Source organism: Pongo pygmaeus, chromosome 13, assembly GCF_028885625.2.
Source record: "Pongo pygmaeus isolate AG05252 chromosome 13, NHGRI_mPonPyg2-v2.0_pri, whole genome shotgun sequence".
NCBI lineage: Eukaryota > Metazoa > Chordata > Mammalia > Primates > Hominidae > Pongo > Pongo pygmaeus.
In genome coordinates this window covers 22368787-22385792 of record NC_072386.2, presented here as the reverse complement: position 1 = coordinate 22385792, position 17006 = coordinate 22368787, and the positions used below count along the sequence as shown (strand labels likewise).

Genomic DNA, 17006 nt, shown 5'->3' with positions numbered 1-17006 from the left:
ACCTTATAGCACTCATCACAAAGATGTAACGCTTTCTCTGCCTCCCCAGCGCAGACTTTGGATTCAACTAATATAAGGTATTACTATGCATTAGCCACTTTCTTAGGCCCTGGGGTTATGAGGCATATTTTAACCATTCAGGCAAGTTAAGGATGAGAAACTGAACTACAAGGAGAGTCAGTAAAAATAGAGGAGAGGGGGCTAACTTGAGAGTCATCAAGATTAGAACCCAGTGACTCTCTTGATGTATGAACTGAACAAAAAAGTGAATGTATAGTGATAACGTTCCCTGACTTTGGAAATCAGGTTGGTGAGGTGGAGGTTTTGAATTAATTTGCATTGTCTTTGTAACAAGATAGAGTTTTGTGTCAGTTGTTGAATATACAGTTTGGAGCTCAGTGGAAAGACTGGGTCAGAAATGTGGCTTTGAGAATCACCAGTACATTAACAGTAATTGAGGTTTGGGTATGGATGTACAATTATCCCCTTTTGCCAGATCTAGAAACTGGGGCTCAGAAATGTTAAGTAACTTGTCAAATCTCTGAGCTAGAATTCTAAACTTCATTTTTCCCTACATTCCATTCTTGTGACTTTGACTTTAAAATCTGCATTCTCCCCACAGGGTCAGGCATTTGTCCTAGAAGTTACAAAAACACTTGCTCAAGAATTTTGTAATATTTTCTTTGCGCTGTTTTATTGCCCTTTGTTCATGTTTATCATTTTGCCCTAAAATCATTCTTTGGTCACTTCAGCCAGAAATTTCCAGAGGGAAGGGGGTGACCCAAATCTTTTACTCATGTTTAACCTATTGAGTGGAGCAAGCACAACCTTGAGCTATGCTGTTCTGCCACGGCTCCTTAAGAGGTCAGGCATTCCAGGGAGACTAGTGCTTGCCTTAACCCAAGTAACTGGAGAAGGAAGGACAAGGTCCCCTTCGGTCTCCTTAGAGGTTCCAGGGAATATGAGTATGATGGCCATTATTAAGAGGCTTGATGTGTGGCTAGGATTACCAAAGCTGCCTTTGGTGGTGGATCACTCACCCAGTGATGGTGCTGGGATTGGGGTGGGAGGCTTGACTGAAAAGGTAGCAGGAAAGAACTCTAGGAACATCTTGGTATGGCAAGCTACACTGAGAGACCTCCCAAAGCAGGTCTGTAGGAGGGACTTTGTTTAATCTGTGTGTGAGGGAGAATGTGAATAGGATATCACTGGGAGGGGCTTACATTTCTTAGCAGCTCCTTGTAGATCTCAGCTTGCCACTCAGCCTCCCTCTTGGACTTCATTTCATTCCAAAGGTTTCAGAGAATTCCACATAGTATTTCAATTAATAATAACTGTGTATTTCCCTGAATAGCAAAATATTGGACATTCCCAGAGAGAGGCAAAAGGGCCAGAGTTCCACCACCTCAGTTATGAGCAGCTGATCTCATTGTTAGACTCATGTGTGGCATTAAATTCTAGATTTGTGGTCACTTTCTGTGTTAATAGGACACTTTCCAAAAGCTGTGTCTTCTTTTGATAGCCAAGGTGATTGGCTTCGGTGTTTTCAGAAATGCAGTGGGACACAATGAAGAGATGTAGAAAGGTGACAGGAGCCAAGGGCTGGAGCTGCCAGGCTTCTGTGGTGCCGTCCTTGGCAGGAAAAAGTGTAGGAGTCATCCCCTGAGGAAAAGGCACCAGGTAGATCCTGGGAGGGGATTCAGCTGACTGGGTGCCCACCATTAGCTACTGTGAAGATAAATTCAAGGAGCAAGGATCATGGCAAGGAGAGTGGTGGAGAAGGACTCCAGGCACAGGTGGTATAGAAACAGTAGGCCTGGGTATAAGCTGCTGGCAGTAACTTGACAGGCTCACATATGTTTAGAAAACCTCTTATATTTGTGGTTCTTTCCCAGAAACTTCAGTGCTCAACTCCCTGCCCTTCATCACACTAAGGGCAAGCAGAACTAAGCTCAGTGATCCCTCCCAAAGCACTTGGGTTTGCCTCCTGGCTCTAAGCTCATTTTAGCACCAAGCAAACTGTCTTTTCTCTATTCTCATGCCCCAGTCAGGCATGAGAATCAGCTTTTGTCACAGGTACTCAGACCTCCAACTACATGCCCCTGCTCCCTACTAATCCCTGGGCCTGTGGGACAGGCCCTTCTCCATTTTCTATTGTCATCTCCTTCCAGGAGGCTTTCATTTCATGCAACTGAGAGGCAGTGGAGGCAGTAAACAGGCAGCAGGATTACAGCAGGCTCCAAGATGGCTTTTCTAGAAAGATCTTCCCAATATAAACAGGGAGCAGTCAGAGGAGAGTCTATCATCTGGATCTGACATCTGTCATATTAGATATTGTGTTTTGATAAACACAAAAGCACCTCCTCAAGGAGGGAATACTGTGGCACTCCTCTAAAATGAACCATCTTAATTGTGGGTTAAAGCTCCTTCCCTAGACAGGAAGGTCTTTTTACCCTCCCTCACACCTTCCCTTAACACAATACAGTGGAGATAAGGAGCAGACGGGTGACGTATTGCTGAAACATATAGAGTGTATTTCTAGTGGCACCCTGCCCCACCGGCATATTTATGGAAATGACAATACTGGTCCTCTGGAGGGCTGCAGCAGTTGGGGAGCCTATAAACTCTTTTTCATGGCTCTGTGTGTTCTCCTTGAGCAGACCAATGTTTCTATCTGAACTGAGGGTTAGGAGCTAGGGTGGGTGCCCTGGTTGGGGGGCACAAGCCACTCGAGGACAGTGACGAGGGCAGTGGTGGGGGTGGCCTGGGGTTGAGGCAGAGCCAGGTTGTCTGGAGTGCAGCCGAAGCTTATTGTCTAGGGACTGGGGACCATCCAAGAAAGCTGGGCCTACCAGCTTCTGAGCAGGACGAGATTGGGCCTTGGAGTACCCTGTTGGCTTCTCTGTCTTATTTCTCCCTACAGGGCTCTTGGCTGGAGCCAGGCTCTTTGCAACATTTTCTTTTCTGGTTTTGGCCACCTTCCCAGCAGCTGAGAACATGGAGTCCTTGTGCGCTTTGCCTTTTGTCTTGGGGTTAATACGCTGCAGAAAACATTTAATTTTATTTCTCAAGCTAGACTCTGGAAGGCTGGGCTTCTTTTGAGTATGGGCTGGCATCACCAGCCCGTGTAAAACTTGGCGTTGCAAAGTTTGGCCCTGCAAAGGCTTACCCTGAGTTGGTTGGCTCAGGAAAGCCTGACCCTGTGAAGCCTGGGGCACCACAGTCTGGGCGTTCTCAGGAATTGTCGCTGGTTCAAGGATGACATTTAGCTTGGTTTGACTGTCTTGCAGGTCCTTCTCAGACTCTTTCTCCCCAGGGACTCGCGGAGGTAGCTGTGGGAGCTTAAGCTGAGGGTGATGCTGGGGGCTGTGTTGACAGGGATTAGCAAGATGAAAGCTACGGCTCCATCGCCAGGACCCTCGGGGTGTCTTGTTTGGAAGCATCCCTGCTGGCCTCTGGTCTTCAGCAGGGCGTCTCTCTTCTCTGGTTGAGGAGCGCCCAAACCCTGCATCCCCTTCTCTGTGGTCCCTGGCTGCTTTGGTTTTCTCCGGGTCCTCTCTCTTTCCTGCTAGCATGGGGACATGGGCTGGGTCCTTGCTCTTGCCAAGGCTTTGAGGCTCAGGGCCACAGGGTTCCTCCAGGCTGGGGTTGTTCACACTGGCCTCTACCTGAACACAAAGCATGTGGGCCTCTGTCATGTCCCCACTGGGTTGTGAGATCTCAGAGACCGAGTGGGCAGAACCCTGGGGTACTGCTTTGGAACTAGATTGCTTTTGGTTCTGCTGCACTGCCTTCAAGTCATTGGCCAGCTGTTCTTTAAGGTGAACCCCTTCTGGATTAGGGGCAGGAAGAGTGTCTGGTGGGATGGGTAGTTTCTGGAGCAATGTCTCCCCTTGGTGGTTTAGACTTTCAAGAGACTTCTGTGTGGATATGTTCTCTGGTGCTGCAGCAGTTTGTTCCCTGGACTTCCTTGCCCTAATGGGAATTCCCCATTGTATCTCTAGGACCTTTTTTCTCAGGTGGAAGTTTAGTTTGGTCAAGATATGTGTCTGGAGTGAGTGGGGGCTAGTAGGATGCGTCTGGCTTTCTAGAGGCAGTGTCTCCATTGTTCCTTTTACTGGCACTGCAGGCTGGAACTCTTTTGCAACTTCTGTACAACTCTCCTTGTTGCCTTGAGGGCATGGCCCAAGACTTATACACTGTTCTTCAAATGAAACCATCTGAATCAGAGGCTCTGCTGGGATTTCCATAGGACTAGGCACCATCTCTGTGATGACAGATTGGCTAGTGACTGCCGGGGCCAGGGCCCTGGGGAGCGCCACATAATACAGAGCAGGCAGCCCCGACAGGAAGGCCAGATGCTTGTGCCGTAAAGTTGTCTCCAGTTTCTCAATGGCTTCCACAGACAAGACTCGGAGCAGCTTAGGGTGTTCAGTGACAGTACCTGGTAAAGCCTGTTGCTGCTGATCAAGGGCCGTTGGCATCCAGGGCATAACTTTGTGATGTAGGTCTGGGTCACTTGCTGTCTGCAGTTCCAGGAACTGGCTTTCTGGAATGCAGATTAAAGGAGCCACTGCCAGGACCCCAGAAATTCTGCAGTCCCAGGACCTATGTACACAGGCAGGTATCTTGCCCTGGTGGATCTGTCCACATTTGGAGTCGATGTGTTTCTGCAGTATTGCCTTGACCTGAGTGAACAAGTGTGGCATGGGGATGGACACTGGGGCCACAATGGGTGAGAGCACGTCGCAAGCCCCGTTAGCCTCTAGGGCTACAGGCTGGGGGATGCTCACTTTGGCTAGGGCTGTGCTGCTGCAGGACACAGTCTGCTGGTCAGTGGAGGTAAGGAGCAACTGGATGGACTGCTGGATCTTCTGAGGCAGGCCCCAGCGATGGTGAATCAACCGTTTCTGGATGTGGAATTCCAGCAGCTTCCGGGCATGCTCCGGGAAGAAGAGTAGTTCCCTGGTGAGCACTGAGATGGACTTCCCTGTCTGGGAAGCTGTCATGGTCTCAGGAGACTGAGCTTTGCCACAGGGCTCATGCTGCATGAGGCACTGGGTGTGCTGAGACCTCTGGAGGGCAGCTGGCCAGCCCCACTGAAGCTGGAGTTGCCTCTGTAGCAGGTGCCACTCCAAGGCTTCATACTCGGCCAGAGTCAGAAATGGGACTTTGATCTGAGCTCGTTGATGGTCAGATGGAGACACCCAATTTGGGAAAAGTGGGGAAGAGGGTGGGGCTGACTGGGGTGAAGTATTAGGGAGCAGTTGGGGGAAGGAAAGCTCATTCAAGAGAAAAGGATCCTTCAAGGGGGGCTTGGGCACATTTTCATTCTTGAGGAGGCCTTGAGATCCCATGAAAGTGGCAACCAGGGACTCACTGTGCAGAGAAGGGAGCCCACAGAATAGCTGGCTGTATTTCTGCTGGAGATCATTCCCTGAGTCATTATCTTGTCCCCCAGACTGTGGATGGGGGCCACTTAGGGCTTTAAGGGCTGGAGAGGGCAAGGCTAGAGCCATAGGGTTTGGACTTTGCTGACAGTGGTGTCTTTGTTCTGGGTTCTTATTGGACCATTCAGAAACCCAGAAGGTCTGGATGGGCTGGCCAGCCACACATGAACACCAGGTCTGGAGGGAAATGGTCTCAAATCTTTGAAGAGAGACCTGAGAAGTATTATTCAGGTTGAAAGAAACTGGCTGGTCATTTCCAGGTTGGTAATACAATGGTGGGTCTGGCATAAGCTGCCTCAGGGACTCCTCCACACGTCTTGGGAGCCCCCACCTCTGGAAATGCGTCCATTTTTTAACATGTACCTCAAGAAGCTTCAGCACTTCAGGACTGAGAAATGGCAGGTGGGCAGGGAGGACCATATGCAAGGCCATCGGATGCATCGGGTTCGGGGTTTCTGGGTTCAGGGACAGCAAGGAGACCTGGGAATTCAAGTGATGCTGGCCTTGGTTCTTCTGGATAGAGCTGGGGTTGCTCTGCATCATCTCCTCCTGGTTCAGTGGAGCCCTTGGCTTCTCAAGCCTTGAAGAAGCTATGGTGTTTGGGCCCGTGAGCACATCTGGCACTTGAAATTCCGGCCCTAGGTGGAGGTGATCAGCCCAGTAATCTTGTATGCCATCTGCATACGTTGACTGGGCAGCTGACTGGGTTAAAGATTTCTGATCTGTTAATTGTGACAGTGTTGGGTTTATAGATGCCAGTGAAAGCTCTCTGATGTTTCTGGAATGGAGCTCTAGACTCTGCTCAAAGGATACACTAGACACAGACAAGATCTCTAGGCAAGAGGAGACCTGTGATGGACTCCTCGATAAAGTTGGGGAGATCTGGTTGTTCTTATCCACCAGCAATTGCTGAATCTCTAGAGCCATGGCATTGCAAATTTGGCAACAGGGATCTGTACATAGGATTCGCCGCACACTTCCCTCCGGGGGAAGCCAGCCCTGGCTGGAAAGAGAAACATGGCAAACATTAATTATGGAGTAGCATCTACCTTCTTGGAAGAGTGTGGGCTAGGGTTGGTGTTGCCCTTCCCTAGTCCTGCAAGTCTAGAAGCCTACACCCCCTTCATGTCTACTCCTCTACTTTTCTTCTTAAGGAAATGGCATTTGGTAAGGTATGGTGGGCTGGGGGTTAGGACTTGTTAGACAAGGCCTCAGACAACCCACCGAAGGGCATGGCCCTCAGAGAAGACTGGGAGCTGAGTTCTGTGTTGGCCTTGTTGAGAAGCTGAACTAGGAGAAAGGAACCAAGCATGTGGAAGGAAGAGTCAGTTGGTTAGCTGATGGGGCATAACCAGGAATATCACAAGGTAGAACTGTCTTGCAGTCTCATTTGAGGCTAAGAAACCTGAAGTCTAGTTTTCAGTACATCCAAACTGTGGAAAATGAGGTTTATGTGGTACTTATGCATTCTGGGGGCTATGAGATATCCCTGATGATGTACCCAACATCTCCTGGGAATCAATCTTTTTCTCTAGAAATCTTAAGAGGATAAGATGATAGGCTCCTGTCTTAGGGCTGTGCCAGGAACTGGACTCCTTGAATACAGAACTAAAGGAGGTATTATCAGCAGGGTTCATCTTGGTCAGCTGAGTCTGCCCATGTAAGGGTGTAGCTGTAAAGAGAATGTGACATGGGTGACTTCCTCATGCAAAATCCATTCTCTTGACTGGATAACATATCTCAGAGCTGAGTAGAACCCCATATAATGTCTTTTATGAATAATGTACTAGTAAAATCCTGAATTTCAGAACTACTGTGACCCTGCCCCAAATCAGTATTGGGTGACTCTTTCCTCCTGAGATGATTATGCCTTTGCAACCCTCTCAACTAGTGAACCAGCCTCCACTGTGTATGTCTCCCTCCCAGCCATTTTCCATCTCCTCAGTCCTGCCCCAGGCTAAATGAAAAAATCACCACAGGCCAGGCTGGTGTTTAGAGACTGCAAACAGCAATAGATCACCTTTTCATGACAGAGAGCAGCTCTTGTGGCTTCTCATCTTCTTCCTGAGAAAGTCTCCTAGCTGAGGAAGCAGAAGACAGTGTTATAGTAGACAGTGGCATGGTAGAGTTTCAGAGTATCTATAGGAGGTTGGAGGCCTTTGACTCTCAGCCAGAAGACACTGAGAACCCTAATTATAAATGCTTTAAGCCCTTTCTGTGCACAGTATAATGAATCATGATTTGTTCTCCTGTGCCCATTCTTATTTGACCTTAACAACCATACTGTGAGTGAGAGGATCATCAGATGCCCATGTTATGGCAAACAAGAATGAGAGATGAAGTGACTTCCACAGGTTTTAAAACTAGTAAATGACACAACTAAGGACATCTGCACTATTTCCTCAATTCTTTATTCCCATGGGAATAATGTGGAGAATTTTGGAATGTTTCCGAGGTAAGATTTCCCACCCAAGAAAGTTTCAGTCTGGGGAACTGGAGTCTTCAGTGGCAGAGCACCTGGCTCTTGGCTCCAGGGGTCATAGAGGGACAGGATTCATGGGAAACACCCACAGTGGAAGGGAGTCAGAGGAGAGATTGGGACTTTACCTGTTGATGCTGCATCTCTAGCTCTTTGCCTGACTTTTTGGTGACGCTTAAAAGACAAAAACATTAGAATGTGAAGCTGGGACACCATTTTCTTTCTCATGTCCAAAATGAGACTTACATTTATTTTCCACTCCCTTTCTATATATCTATCTGTATTTTATACACTGTCCTGGATTTTCTTTGCCTATTCCACCTTTTTACCCCATTTTCCTTCTCTGCTTATTTCTGATTCACTTGGAGGCTTTTCCATATTCTATACCTCCCATCTGATTCCCAGATAAGTCCTGCTGGATGCTGAGGATGAAGCAAGAGAAAGGATGGTACAGATCAAAGAGTATGTGGTTCTAATACCCAAAGACTTCAGTTTATAAACACCTTAAAGGGCCACCAACCAAAAAAATCCCCCATATTGTGAGGTCTTCTGAGATCCAGTGAGATAGATTCCATATCATCTAGGTCTCTATTAAGTCAAATGGAAAGCTTCTTGGCTTTTCAATTAGAGTATGGTTCAGGGAAGACCTGGTAAGGAATTACTTTTAGGCTCTGAGAAGGAAAAGACTATATAAAAGTAACTAAAGGTATGGCATAAAAATTGGGAGAGAGGGGAAGTGGGGTCAATAAGGAAGGACTCTGGAGCTCAAAAGCATATTATCTGAGACTTAATTAGTTCAGTTGGAATCATAGTGTTGCCCTACCCAGCAGCAGCTCCTTTCAACTTCCAAGTTCAATTTATGGTGGCTCCTTTTCACTTGCCAGATAATTACAATAATGATGAAGATGGAGCCATAGGTGTATAAGGGATATTCAACATCCCACAGAACAAAAGTAGGGCTCAACATGGTCTAAACCTCATTAGCATGAGATCAGCCATCCCTATATCTTGGCATTCAGGGTTCTGGTGCCTTGTCATGTCCACCTCACAGAGGATGGAATTAGGCCACCAAACTGCATCACAAAGCCCTCCTGTTTCATAAGGTACATGTAGTAGGGAAGCTCAGGTGGTGATTCAGTCTGTAGATGAGGGTGTTTTGAGCCTGGGACTGAAGGTGCCACAAGCAGTGTCTATTCCCTAGTCTGTCTTCACTTTCCACTCCCTATACCAGCCTGATGTCTCGGCTCTCTCCTTCACAACTGTATGGTCACCTGTCTTCAGAAAACTGAGTGCTTTGGCACAGGGGGCACCTTATGAGAAGGGGTGGTTAGGCCAGAGGAACCTCCACTAACTCTCCCACTTGTTTTGGAAATATACCTGAGAAGCACACAGAATTTAGGGAGGGCGGAGTCTGGTTATGGCTTGGAAATGGAGATCTTTGATGTTTCAGGCAATGGGTGATTGGTAACAGAGGTGCAGGAAGGGGACTATGGCTGATGTGGTAGGGTGGTAGGGAGAGGCCACGGTGGCCGTATCTATCCAGTCTGTGTGGCCTCAAGCTTGCAGATGGGTGGGGAGAGATTGTAAATGCTGCAATCTTTTTAAGGCACATTAATGTGGCTCACTTCTGGAGTTCTGTCCAAGTCATGGTTTTCTAGAGCTGCCTCTGTCCTTGTTATAGCATTCTGCCTGTTCAGGGAGATGAATGCCTGTAGAGATGGATTAGTAGCCATTTCTGGCTTTGGGTCGCAAACTGGTTGCTGCTTGTGGTTGGATCTGTTCATCTCTGGATGTATTCTGTTTGCCTGTAGAATTTTTATTTGTTTGCTTGAGTTGGATTCTGGAAACTTTTAAAGCAGAGCAGATGTTTTCCACTTTTGCCTCAGGACTCATCACTCCTATACTTTGCCCATTAATTTATACATTTATGTTACCTGCTTAACCTCCATGAATATTGCAATACTTCCGTAACAGCCAATGATTTCTGAATATGCTTAGAAGGTGTTGCCCTGGTGAGAATGGTTACAGCCAAAAGCGGAGAAAAAAATTCTTGGGCTCGAAATCTTTGAACATTCATCCAGTATCCCATCCTTTACCTCACTGGCATGGTAAGTATATTCAGTATGCTCATCCCTAAGCTGGGTAATGTCAAGGGTATAAGGACTTTGAGTCATGTTGGCTTCCTCCTCTCAAGACACTTAAAAATCTAGTTTCAAAGACAAGACAAATTTACGTGAATCAAGAGCCAATGACTTATTTCAAATAATTTAATGTATTATTGAGGTTCAGGTCTCAACCTTTCAAGAGAGAGAATGCATGGAGGGGATCAATTTGGTCAGAGAGGGTTCCTGGGGAGATTAATTTTGGAGTTTTGTCTAAAAGTGCAGGTTATAGGGAAAAGGACTGTTCCAGGTGGGAGAGAAAATTCCTAACAAACGCAGAACCCCAAGGAATGTGCCACAGAGTTCATTTGATACTAAAAAATGCAGTCTGTCTGTAGCAGAGGTGCAGATGAATGTATTGGAGAGCAATTGTGGGAAAGATTGGAGGAGCAGGGGTGAGGCCCTCCTTGATGGAGGGCCTTTGCATTTATTTTATTTTAATCACTTAGATTAATTGATTTTTTTAAAGTAAGCATACATATAAATGGTATAAACTTCAAAAGGTAGAAGAAGGTATAACCTACTGTCTCCTCATCCTTGTCTCTCATCTCTCATTTTTATTCCCTCAGTCAATCACTTCTATCAGGTTCTTGTGTATCTTTCCAGACTAGTCTAGCATAAATTTAAAAAATGAATTTTAATGTTTTATTCACAAAGGGAAAGGTAGTATAGATACTTTTCTCTCTTGTTTCCCTCCTTCTCCTCCTCCTCCTTCTTCTTCTCCTTCTCCTCCTTCTTCTCCCTCTTATTCTCCTCCTCCTTCTTCTTCCCCTCCCTCCCTTCCTTCCTTCCTCCTCCTCCTCCTTTTCCTCCTCCTCTCCTTCCTTCTTCTTCTTCTTTCTTCTTCTTCTTCTGACAAGGTCACCCAGGCTGGAGTGCAGCGACACAATCATAGCTCACTGCAGCCTCTAACTCCTGGGTTCAAGGGTTCCTCTTGCCTCAGCCTCCCAAGTCCCACCTGAGCCCCCCCAGATGCTAGGATTACAGTCTTATTTCATTTAATAAAATAAATATATCTTGAGCATATCATTTTCTTTAATGTCTTTAATATTTTCCTTGATATGGCTGAAACACAGTTCATCTTCCATGCCATATTCTTGAATATTTCGTATAATTTTGCTCTAAAAATGCTGACACAAACCTTATGTAATATAAATCTTTGCATAAATATATAGGTATATTTGTAGGAAAAATTCCTTCTAGTGAAATTGCTGGGTCAAAGGGTGTGTGCATTTTCAATGTTTATATTGCCTAATTGCCCTCCAATTGTAGAAATTCACACTTTTTTTTTTATTTTTTATTTTTTGAGACAGAGTCTCGCTCTATCCCCCATGCTGGAGTGCAGTGGCGTGATCTCGGCTCACTGCAAGCTCCGCCTCCCAGGTTCATGCCATTCTCCTGCCTTTCTCCTGCCTCAGCCTCCCGAGTAGCTGGGACTGCAGGCACCCACCACCACACCAGGCTAATTTTTTGTATTTTTAGTAGAGACAGGATTTCACCGTGTTAGCCAGGATGGTCTTGATCTCCTGACCTTGTGATCCTCCCGTCTTGGCCTCCCAAAGTGCTGGGATTACAGGCGTGAGCCACCACACCCAGCCAGAAATTCACACTTCTAAAAAATGTTTTAAGAGTGCCTCTTTTCCATATTGATGAATACGTCAGTTCTTTCCACCTTTTTGCTGTCGTGAATAATGTTCAAGTGAATGTTGGTTTACAAGTATCTCTTCAAATCCTTGTTTTCAGTCCTTTTGAGTATATACCACAGTTTCATTTTTGTTGCTTAAATTTTTCATTTGTCTAGAGTTTAGTAATTAAAAACACTTTTCTGAGGTATGATTAATGTGCAATAAACTACACATATTTAAAGTGAACAATTTAGGCTGGGCACAGTGGCTCACACCTGTAATCCCAGCACTTTGGGAGGCCGAGGCAGGTGGATTACCTGAAGTCAGGAGTTTAAGACTAGCCTGTCAAACATGGTGAAACCCTGTCTCTACTAAAAATACAAAAATTAGCCAGGAGTGGTGGCAGGCACCTGTAATCCCAGCTACTCCAGAGGCTGAGGCAGGAAAATCGCTTGAACCAGTTGGTGGAGGTTGCAGTGAGCTGAGATCACACCACTGCTCTCCAACCTGGGCAACAAGAGTGAGACTCCGTCTCAAAAAACAAACAAAGAATGAACAATTTGATAAATTTTCACGTTTGTATATACTTGTGAAACCATTATCACAGTCAAGATTAACACATCCTCAAAACTTTATTTATGCCCCTTTGTAATCGTTTTTCCCTACACCTTTCGTTTCCTCTCTCTTCCAAACCATTGACCTATTTTCCATCACTGTAGTTTAGTTTGCATTTTTCTAGAGTTTTATATAAACGTAATCATGCAGTATGTATACATTTATGTCTGGCTTCCTGCACTCAGCCCAGTTATTTGAATATATTCATGTTGTTTTGTATATTATTAGTTCATTCATTTTTATTGCAGAGTAGATTCCATTGTATGCATATATAACAATTTGTTTAACCATTCGGTAGTTGATAGACATTTGAGTTATTACCAGTTTGGGGCTACTAGAAATAATGCTGCTGTGAACATTCATGTACCAGTTTTTATAAGGACATGTATTCCCATTTTTCTTGGGTAAATACCCAGGAGTAGAATGACTGAATCATATGATAGTTGTATGCTATGGTTTGAATGTATGTGTCCCTCCAAATTTTATAGATTGAAACCTAATTACCGAGGTGATGGTATTAGAAGTTGGAGCTTTTGGGGAGGTGATTAGGGCATGAAAGCTCTGCCCTCATGAATGGGATTAATGACTTTATAAATAAGATGTGAAGGAGCTGTTTGCCCCTCCCACCATATGAGGACAAAGCATTTGTCCCCTCTGGAGGATGCAGCAACCAGGTTCCATCTTGGAAGCAGAGACTGGGCCCTCATCAGACACGGGACCTGCCAGCACCTCGATCTTGTACATCCAGCCTCAAGAACTGTGAGAGATAAATTTCTGTTCTTTATAAGTTGCCCAATCTGTAGTATTTGTTATAGCAGCATGAATGGATTAAAACTGTGTGTTTAATTTTTTTAAATTTCCAAACTGTTTTCCAAGATGGTTGTACTATTTCCATTCCTCCCAGCAGTGTATGAGGGTTTATTTTCCTATATCTTTGTCAACCCTTGGTACAATCCTTTTTAATTTTAGCCATTCTAATATGTGTGTAATGGTATCACTTTGGGGTTTTAATCTGTGTTTCTCTAATTAATAATGATGTTGAGCATTTTTTCATGCACTATGTGTCATCCATTTTTATGGTGAAGCTTTGTACAAACATTTTTCCTATTGTGTTAATTTTTAGAAACCAATTGAAAAGCAATTACCAAAAAGTGGTAAAGGACACATTACTTGTCTAGAAATCCATAAATGTTGGATTGTTGCCATCCTTATTAGTAAACTGATTCCAAAAGAAGGAGACTAATTTTCTGATGGCTTTTAGGAGTCTGGCACCACATTATGAGCTCTAAAATATTAATGTAAAAATATTAGATTGCCAAACAACTTTGAACCTTATGGTTTGTTGCATGAAAACATTATTAATGTGGCTTATAAAATACTTCTGTATGAACAATGCAAATCTTTTGGAAAGTGTGTATCTCACAAAAATAAAAATTATAACAAGTCAAAAAAAAATCAAGTGACGATATATGTATAGGCCTAGTCCAGAACGCTATTCTGTTCCATTGATCTATTTGTCTTTGTTAATGTCAGTGACATTGTCTTGATTACTATAGTTTTATACTAAGTCTTGAAGTCAGGTGGAATAAGTAATCTTCTTTTTCAGAGCTATTTTGGCTATTATAGGTCATTAATTTTAGAATAAGTTTTTCAATTTCTGTAGTGGGATTTTAATTGGGATTGTGTTGAATGTTGTTTTATTTGTCTATTGCTGCATAACAAATTACCACAAAATTTAGTGATTCAAAATAACATACATTTATTATTTCACCATGCTTGGCTAATTTTTTTTATTTAATTTTTTTTTATTTTTTAGAGACAGGATCTCACTACGTTGCTCAGGCTGGTCTTTACCTCTTGGCCTCAAACAATCCTCCTGCCTCAGCCTCCCAAAGTGTTGGGATTACAGGTGTGAACCACCATGTCAGACCAGTATCCGTTCTTAAATATTTGGTAGAATCCAGTAGTGAAGCTATCAGGTCCTGTACTTTTCTTTTTGATGGGAGATTTTTTATTACTGTTTCAATCTCCATATTTATTGTTGGTCTGTTCAGATTTTCTATTTCTTCATGATTCCTTCTTGTAGATTGTATGTTCTAGGACTTTATCCATTTCTTCTAGGTTATTTAATTTGTTTGTGAATAATTATTCATGGTAGGCTCTTATGATCATTTGTATTTCTGTGGTATCAATTGTAATGTCTCCTTTTTCATTCTGAGTTTATTTATTTGAGTCTTCTCTCTTTTTTTCTTAATGTAACTAAAGATTTGTCAATTTTGTTTCTTTTCAGATAACCAACTCTTCCTTTTGTTCATATTTTTTGTTGTTTTTCTAGTGTCAATTTTATTTATTTAACCTCTAATCTTTATTATTTCTTTCCTTTCACTAACTTTGGGCTTAGTTTGTTCTTCTTTTTCTAGTTCCTTGAGGTGTAACATTAGGTTGCTTGAGATCTTTCTTCTTTTTTGATGTAGGCATTTATTGCTATAAACTTCCCTTTTAGAATTGTTTTTCCTGCATTTCATAAGTTTTGATATTGTGTTTCCTCTTTCATTTGTCTCAAGATATTTTCTAATTTCCCTTGTGATTTATTTGATCCATTGGTTATTCAGGAGCATGTTGTTTAATTTCCAGGTATTTGTGAATTTTTCCCAAATTCTTCCTGTTAACAAGTTCTAGTTTTATACCATTGAGGTTGGAAAAAGATACTTGACATTATTTCAGTCTTCTTAAATTTGTTATTTCACTCTTCTTAAATTTGTTATTTCAGTCTTCTTAAATTTGTATTTGTGGCCTAACATGTTATCTATACTGAATAATGTTCCATGTGTGCTTGAGAGAAATGTGCATTCAGCTTCTGTTGAATGAAATGTTCTGTAAATGTCTGTTAGGTCCATTCGGTCCAAAGTTTAAGTCCAATGTTTCCTTATTGATTTTCTGTCTGGGTGATCTGCCCAATTGCTAAAAGTGGGGTATGAAGTCCCCTACTGTTATTTTACTAGTCTTATTTTTCCCTTTAGACCTACTGATATTTGCTTTATATATTTAGGTGCTCCAATATTGGGTGCATATATGCTATATTTACAATTATTGTATCCTCTTGATGAATTGACCTTACTATCATTATATAATGACCTTCTTTGTCTTATTTTACAGTTCTTGACTTAAAGTCTATTTTATCTGAGTATAGCTACCCTTCCTCTCTTTTTGTTCTCATTTGTATGAAATCTCTTTTTCCATCCTTTCACTTTCAATTTCTATGTATCTGTAAAGGAAAAGTGATTCTCTTGCAGGCAGCATACAGTTGGGTCTTGTTTTTGTACTCCACTCTGCCACTTTATGTCTTTTCATTGGAGAATTTAATCCATTTACATTCAAGGTAATTATTGATAGGTAAGGACTTACTACTACCATTTTGCTAATTGTTTTCTAGTTGTTTTATAGACCCTTTATTTCTTTTTCCCTCTCTTGTTGTCATCTGTTGAGGTTAGATGATTTTCTCTAGTGGTATGCTTTAATTCCTTACTTTTTATCTTTTGTGTATCTAGTATAGGTTTTTTGCTTTGTGGTTACCATGAGGCTTACAAGAATATGTTATGATTACAACACGTTACTTTAGCTGATAACAAGTTAACTTTGACTGTGTAAAAAAAACTAATCATGTTTACTTTTATATTTTTATATTTTTTATGTCATAAAAAATTTAAAAACTTTGTAAATTTATATTTTTTATGTCATAATTTACATCTTGTCTTTTAACTTTCATACTAAGGATATAAATGATTTACATACCACCATTATAGTGTTAAAGTATTCTGATTTGACTATGTACTTGCTTTTACAAGTGCCTTATACAGTTGATGCTTGAATAACAGTTTCGAACTACATGATCCACTTATTTGTGGATTTTCTTCTGCCTCTGCCACCCCTGAGACAGCAAGACCAACCCCTCTTTATTCTCCTCTTCCTCAGCCTACTCAACATGAAGACAATGAGGATGAAGACCTCTATAATGATCCACTTCCACTTAATGAATAGTAAATGTATTTTCTCTTCCTTATGACTTTCTTTTCTCTAGCTTACTTTATTGTAAGAATACAAGATATAATACATGTACAAAATATGTGTTAATTTTGTTTATGTTATTGATAAACCTTTTGGTCAACAGTAGGCTATTGGTAAATTCTGGGGGAGTCCAAAGTTATATGCAGATTTTCAACTGCATGGGGGGGTCAGTGCCCCAGCCCCTACATTGTTCAAAGGTCAACTGCATATGTTTCCATGTTAATAATTAGCATCCTTTCTTTCAGCTTGAAGACCTCCCCTTAGCAATTCTTATAACACGGGTCTGGGAGTAAAGAACACCTGAGCTTTTGTTTGTCTGGGAAAGTCTTTACCTCTCCTTCATTTCTAATGGACAGCTTTGCTGAGCAAAGTAGAGTTCATTGTCAGTTTCTTTTCCTTCAGCACTTTGAATATATCATCCCACTGTCTTCTAGCCTATAAAGTTTCTGCTGAGAAGTCTGCTATTAGCCTTATTGAAAGTCTCATATGTGCTATGCTTCCTTTCTCTTGCTGCTTTCAGAATCCTGTCTTTGTTTTTTTTTCTTTATTTTATTTTATTTCATTATTATTATACTTTAAGTTTTAGGGTACATGTGCACCATGTGCAGGT

General features: G+C 42.6%; 1 protein-coding gene and 1 long non-coding RNA gene across 2 annotated transcripts in view; one reads left to right on the top strand and one right to left on the bottom strand.

Annotated features, from left to right (window-relative positions):
- Positions 1–672: 672 nt before the first annotated feature.
- Positions 673–8985, bottom strand: LOC129044649 (protein SPATA31F1-like). Its single transcript, XM_054502707.1, has 4 exons — positions 8753–8985; positions 8058–8103; positions 7471–7531; positions 673–6453 (listed from the first exon to the last, which is right to left on the bottom strand). Exons 1-4 carry the CDS (start codon positions 8894–8896, stop codon positions 2694–2696), a joined length of 4011 nt encoding a protein of 1336 aa, XP_054358682.1. The 5' UTR covers positions 8897–8985; the 3' UTR covers positions 673–2693.
- A 68-nt stretch (positions 8986–9053) lies between these two features.
- Positions 9054–17006, top strand: part of LOC129044655 (uncharacterized) — an 85980-nt gene continuing 78027 nt past the window's right edge. Inside the window, exons 1-2 of the long non-coding RNA XR_008504734.1 lie at positions 9054–9103; positions 9928–10037. This is a non-coding gene — a long non-coding RNA (uncharacterized LOC129044655). The remainder of the gene's footprint in view (positions 9104–9927; positions 10038–17006) is intronic.

Bases quoted from the DNA above. Each gene is read 5' to 3' on its own strand.
- LOC129044649 (XM_054502707.1), bottom strand. From the start codon at position 8,896: ATGTTGAGCCCTACTTTTGTTCTGTGGGATGTTGAATATCCCTTATAC. The intron at 8,104-8,752 runs GTAGGGCAACAC...TTGTCTTTTAAG, and splicing joins TTGAAAGGAGCTGCTGCTGG to CGTCACCAAAAAGTCAGGCA. The intron at 7,532-8,057 runs GTAAAGTCCCAA...CTGCTTCCTCAG, and splicing joins TAGAGATGCAGCATCAACAG to CTAGGAGACTTTCTCAGGAA.